The sequence below is a fragment of the Mus caroli genome, chromosome 8, assembly GCF_900094665.2.
Source record: "Mus caroli chromosome 8, CAROLI_EIJ_v1.1, whole genome shotgun sequence".
NCBI classification, from domain to species: domain Eukaryota; kingdom Metazoa; phylum Chordata; class Mammalia; order Rodentia; family Muridae; genus Mus; species Mus caroli.
This window is the reverse complement of record NC_034577.1, coordinates 104,819,604-104,825,607: the sequence shown is the minus strand read 5'-3', so window position 1 is coordinate 104,825,607 and position 6,004 is coordinate 104,819,604. Positions and strand designations below refer to the sequence as shown.

General features: G+C 54.8%; 1 protein-coding gene across 2 annotated transcripts in view; it reads right to left on the bottom strand.

Moving 5' to 3' along the window:
- The window catches only part of Mon1b (MON1 homolog B, secretory trafficking associated), an 8,089-nt gene extending 2,716 nt beyond the window's left edge, over positions 1–5,373 (bottom strand). The window contains exons 1-5 of one of the 2 annotated variants that reach the window (XM_029480869.1): positions 5,208–5,373; positions 4,648–4,805; positions 2,852–3,196; positions 1,582–2,401; positions 1,092–1,239 (exon numbers count right to left, since the gene is read on the bottom strand). In XM_029480869.1, coding sequence (XP_029336729.1) covers positions 1,092–1,239; positions 1,582–2,401; positions 2,852–3,196; positions 4,648–4,795 — 1,461 coding nt within the window. In that variant the 5' untranslated portion in view covers positions 4,796–4,805; positions 5,208–5,373. Of the gene's footprint in view, positions 1–1,091; positions 1,240–1,581; positions 2,402–2,851; positions 3,197–4,647; positions 5,119–5,207 lie in introns of those variants that run through there. The other variant, XM_021170415.2, reaches the window with a different exon arrangement.
- Between the last annotated feature and the right edge of the window lie 631 nt (positions 5,374–6,004).

Below are 6,004 nucleotides of genomic sequence, written 5' to 3'. Positions count from 1 at the left end.
GTTCGAGGCCAGCCTGGTCTACAAAGTGAGTTCCAGGACAGCCAGGGCTATACAGAGAAACCCTGTCTCGAAAAAAAAAAAAAAAAAAAAAAAAGGAAAGCGATCACCAAGCAAATACCTGGTAATTGCTACAAGTTCAAGTCATAGAGGCATGTTAAAATGAAGGAGGGCATATACTGCTAAAACCCACAACTACACAGGCCATGGGTGCCACGGGTGCGTGCTAGTTACAAAGGGGAAATACTATCGTTCATGTGTGGCCGGTTCCACCTTCCCTGAGAGAGCCGAGCTGGTGTCACGGCCCCTTCAAACGGTGAGCTTACTGCATGGCCTCTCACCATGACCATGCTGAAGCATGAGAGAGCTGAGTCAAGGGCACTCTACCAGCAAGTTTATAGACTGATGTCCTTTGACAATGCCAGGACCACAAGTCAACAAAGCCTGTGGAAACATTCCACAGCAAATGAGACCAGGGAACATGAGTGCCTGAGGGAACGGCCCCTCTGTGGTGATTCTTTATACTGGCTTTGCCACTTCCAACTCCAAGATGACTTAAAACTGGAAACAATCATCCTAGCCTACAACACTGGATCCATATTAATATTCACTATTATTTAATGGCCCTGTTGGGGGAGGTCTCACTCCTTGTGGGACTGCCTTCCTGGCCATCAGCCTCCCTCAGTAGCTGATCTTTAACAGACTCACAAGACAGTCACTCCAGGTAGAGGGCACAGAGCAGTCCTGACCCTGCTGCAATGGTTAAGGAGAGCTGGGGCCTCTACACTGGTAGAAGGGAACTAGCAAGCACAGAGGCAGTGGAGACGGGGTCCTTGAAAGTCAAAGACCCTTGCCTGCTTGCTAATGGGGGACAGCAAGGAAATGGCAGGGCTAAAGGGAGAGCTGAAGTCAGTGAGAACTTCTTCGGTAATTCAAAACACATGTGCCCACAGGGTCAGTGATGCAGATACAGGCAAAACCTGTGCCCATTCCAGCATGCCCATGGAGGGTGCTAAGGCTAGAAGGGATCATGACAGGGAGAGCAGGCTTGCAGGAGGGAACTGACTGACTGACTGACAAGCTGATCAACTCACCCAAGCCAGCAGCGTCTCTTTCTCAGCCACGTGGTAAATGAGGCGCAGGGGCCGGGAGGTGCTGTGGAGGCGAGCATGCAGGCGGTGATACAAGTCTGACAGTCGCTGTCGCTCTTCCTCTCTGCTGTATGGGGCCTCTAGCTCGGGACTGCAACAGAGGGAGGCAGTGGCATGGTGAGTCAGAGCCTGCCTCCCCTCCCCTCTCAGGCTAGGGACTGTGATTAAGTTATGGGGCTCAGCTTCTCCCAAATAGACTTGAGGGGTTTCTAGTGGTTGTAAGACAAGCTGCCTCCATTAAACTGGAAAGGAGAGCCTTTCTCCCACTACAACAGGGGGACTCCTGTAGGTTGGTGCTCAAGCCTCTGCTATCAGAGAACTGTCTGTTCCCCATTTCTAGAGCATGGCCTCGCTATCTCTCCTAACTCATGTGTAGAAGATGCTGACTGTCTTGGTTAGACATATCTTCAATCAACTTGGGGTCAGGGCCCACCTGGTAAACTGTGGCAGCTGGCGGTGTTGTTCAGGGATATCCAGTGGCTTATAGAGAAAATGCCGGAGGCCAGGGGCTCCCACAGCCTGCACACTGTAGGCTGGGGCACTGGCTGCTGGGCCATTAGAGAAGTTGGCAGCCTCCCCAAGAGTACGCAGGGCACCAAGGTTGTGCATCCCATCTTCAACTAAGCGCCGGCAGGCAGCCATGGCATGGAAGGCTTCACGGTTGGTACCAAGCAGCAGCAGGCAGACGGGCATGGAATCCAGGCGGGCCACATAGGCATAGAAGAAACCATCCGGGTTAAAGCGAGGCAGGCACACAGGTGCCCATGCTTCACCTGCCGCGAAGGCTGGTGCACCCACCCAGTCAAGCAGCAACTGTAGATCAGCAGGGTCCAGCCGGCACTCCGCCAGCACATTCCTCTCCTGGGCCGCAGTTATCAGTCGACCGCCAACAGCCAGCACTGACAAGGCCAGGCCTGGGGCTGTACAGCGCCGCAGTAGTGTGCCCAGGGCATCCCGCAGTGGACGGGCCAGAGGCACACAGCGCACAGCACCCAGGAGCAGGGCGCCCGGGTCTTGCTCCACACTGTCCAAGAGCCGGTCCAGTGTGCGCTCTGAGCCGGCCAGCAGGCGACGGAGGTCATAGTTCTGCTTATGTGCGAAGATGCGGGCCACGCTTGCACGCGTTAGTGTGCTCACAATTTGGGCGTGTACAGCAAGCAGCTCACCTCGTAGCTGTGCTGCAGACTGTGGAGTCCGGGACACAGCCACTAGCAGGAGTGGACCCTGCTGCAGGAACACCAGCTTGTGATCCTCTGGGGGGAAGGAAGAGTGGATAGGGTGGACACAGACCAGGAATGAGCCAAGGGGTCAGAAAGGATGCCTTTCCCAAACCCTCTCCAACACATACAGCGCATGGCCTGACTGAGCCTGCGCTCTTACTCTGCCAGCACCTAAATCAGGGCGAGGACAAGCTAGGGTTATCGGGACACTTGTGGGGATATGTTGGCTGTGGAGGTATCAGGTAACTCAGACACAGCATGGGGTCAGGTGCTGGGATGGTGAGACAAACATGGATTCAGACATATCCAGGTCATCCAGTCCACCTCCTCACTCCTAGACAACATGAAGGACCTCCAGACAGTTACCCTGACCCACTGACTCACTTCTGGTGGGTGGGCAGGTGTACCCATGGCTCTATCCCCCAGCCATCCATATTCCCGGCCACCAGCCCACCGCTCTTCAGCCCTTTCCTCGTCACTCACCAGCATAGATGGCACGGATGGCGTCTCCTGCACTCTGTACGAAGGACACCAGGGCTGTCATCACCCCCATAGTGGCCGACAGTGCCTCCACGCTACCGTACCGTGAGTAGATGGGCTTGCCTGCCTCACTCAGCACGAACACGTGCTTCCGTTGGCTGCGCCAGTCCTCGTCACTGGGGTCCCCCCCATCGTTGGGGTCTTCTCCCTGACCCTCAGAGTTACTCTCAGGTTCTCCGGTGGGGCTGCTGTCTGAGGCTGCTGCAGTTTCCCAGTGCTCACAGGTGCTTGATGCAGCCTCAGCCTGAGGCAGAGGTGATAGGAGCCTGGATGGCTCTTCCTTGGATCCTGAAAGGGAACCTAGAGTGGCTCATCTCCCACTAACCTTACATTTTCCACAATCTACCAAATTCTTACCAGCTCTCTCACCCCCACCCCCAGTGACACCCCCCCACACACACACACTGACACACACATCTTCCTAGCTGTTCAGTGAACATGGCTGAAAATGTCCACCAACACTAAGGTGCCAATGAGCCTCACCCTAAAACACAACCCAACATGTCCTCACTGTCCTTCATTGGCCCCTCCATTATTCCCTTCAGACACTGCCTTCCCAGGCCTTCAAGGCACCTGCCTGCTCTCTGAATGACTATTGGCCTCCTTATTTACAGTGGCTCTTCCTTAACTCCTCTGACCCCTTCTTTATCCCTCTCACGTGTACTTACCCCTCAGTGACCACCATTAAAGTGCCCCCACTGACTTCCCTAACCCTTTTCTATCCGCACCCACATCCACTGATCCCTGCTGATGCCCAGTGACTCTCCAGGCTAACCAGACTCCCAGTGATGGTCCTTATTTTTCCCATGACAGCGCCATTACTGGCCACTGACACCCAGATCACCAGGACTCCCCTAGCCTTCAGCCACTCCCCCGAATTACTTCTGCTGCTACATTAACACCCAAACAAACACATATGAGCATCCCTGACACCTTAGTCTTCAATTACCTTTACATGACAGTTCTTATTTTCCTCTAGGTCTGAGCCCCCACTACACCAATGGCCACCATTAACAATCACTAACCCACAAGGTGTTCACGGTTCCCACTGTTTTCCGCCCAGAGTTATCACTTTAAATCCCATAATGAAGCCCCTTGCTTTCTTCCCACTGCCTCTGATGTCTACTGACTCACCCAAGGACAATCATCCATTTGCAACCCCATCTGATTTTTTCACCCTCAAGTGTTTTCCTATGTTCTTAATTGTGTACTGATATTCCCATGTTCCCAAATACCCAAGCAACACGTCTCAGTTCCTATCAAGGAACTCCCATCAAGACAACCCTTTTGGGACCCAACTATGTCCCCTTTGATTCTTTAAGGAGCTACACTCAGGTCAAGTACATTCTAATTTCCTTGCAACAGAAGGGTGTCCCAGGATGTGAGAACGCCATTGTTAAAATGGGACTGTTCCGGGCAAAACAGCACAGTCCATCTTCCTAGCCTTGACACTACCACCACCACCCACCCACCATAGAATACATTTGTAGAGGCACAATGCTGCCCCTTCCGGACAGCAGCTGACACCCATTGGCTTCTATGTCATTTCTCAACGATTTCAATTAAGTCAGCAAGCCTGTGTCCAACGACTGACTGAGAGCTATGCCTCAAGCTACTTTCTTGGGTTCCCAAAGACTACCCACTGGTCTCCCACTGATCTCTTCCCCACTCAGCTAGCAATGACAAGCCCTGGGGGGGGGGTGGGGTTGCTTCCAAGGTTTTATTGAGGGAAGCTATACCTGTGTCCTCCGGGTCCCCATCTCCGGGATCCAGCGTGCTTGCGTGAACCCTTTCACTGTCTCCAGCCTCCTCTCTGGGGAACTGCGGGTCCACCAAGTCCTCCACGCCCCCGGGGGCTGGGACAGCATTATCTCCTCCGGCCTCCATCTGCACATCCCTGGAGAGAAGGGGAATCGAGGGTGATGGGCAGCAACAGAAAACTTCTTACGAGCCTTCAGGGAGCCAGACCCCCCGGATACATTCCTAGTGCGGTTTCCCCTACGGTTTTCGACAGGACGCGACATTCAAAACCATGACCAAATACTTGCACCCTCCGGCACTTTCGGATGGGTGACGCTCCGCTGGGCTTCGGCCAACACGGTACATCAACACCTGTTTCAACCTCGTATCTCAACTGGGTGGACAGCAACACTTTGAGGAGCCGCCGCCGCACCACACTTCCTGGTGTGGTGGGGACTTGCCACACTTCCGGAAGCGACGCCTCCCGGGACACTTCCGGTTTCACGGCCGTCTTGACTCCCCGGAGTGCCAATGGCAGCCACACGCTGCGTTCCCTCACCGTAAAGACAGCGCGGGACTCTCCCGGAACGCTGTGGAATCTGCGCGTCCTTCCACCGGACGCAGCCAGGATCCGCTGTGAAGTGGGGCCAGAGCGGCCCTCTTCGCGTACCAAGGGCTACCGGCTGAAGGGGGCGCGGCCTGGAATCTACTAGGTCAAGGGGGCGGGACCTAGTCCCTCTCACCCAATCAAGAGCAGGCTCTCTCTTATGTCCCGCCCCATTCTGGTGGAGCCTCCGCAGATCGTGTGCGCTAATTGGCGAAAACCACTGCTCATCCCTTGACTGACATCTCCCTGTTTCTAACCGAAACCTCACTCCTGTTCCGGTCTTTGCTGGAGCGAGAGAGTGCCGAACCAATGAACTCGCGTTCCCAGAATTGGGACAACTTCACGTTCTTTTATCAATTATAGAGGCAGGGCGGAGCGTATGCTTGACGGACAGCTCTCTTTCCAATCCGAACGTCGCCCGCAGCCCAGTCAGCCTATGGGACTCGGATGCTGAAGCAAGAGGCGGGCTCTGCTGGTGGGACTGACTTGGGATTCTGGACTGCGCGAGGGGCGCTTACGGAAACAAAAGCAAGCTGCTTAGGGCTAGTGTGTGCCGGCAACACGAGTGGCACCCCACTAGCAAGGAGAGGTTCTGTGGGCCGAGCCAACCAGATCGGCAGCCTAATCCAATAGCGGAGTGGGGGGTGTGGTTGTCAGGGACCGCTGCGTTCTGGTTGGCTGAGAATTCTGCCGCGCCTACCTCCGGGTATCCCCATTGGCTACTATGTATGACGGGCCAGGGGCAGCAA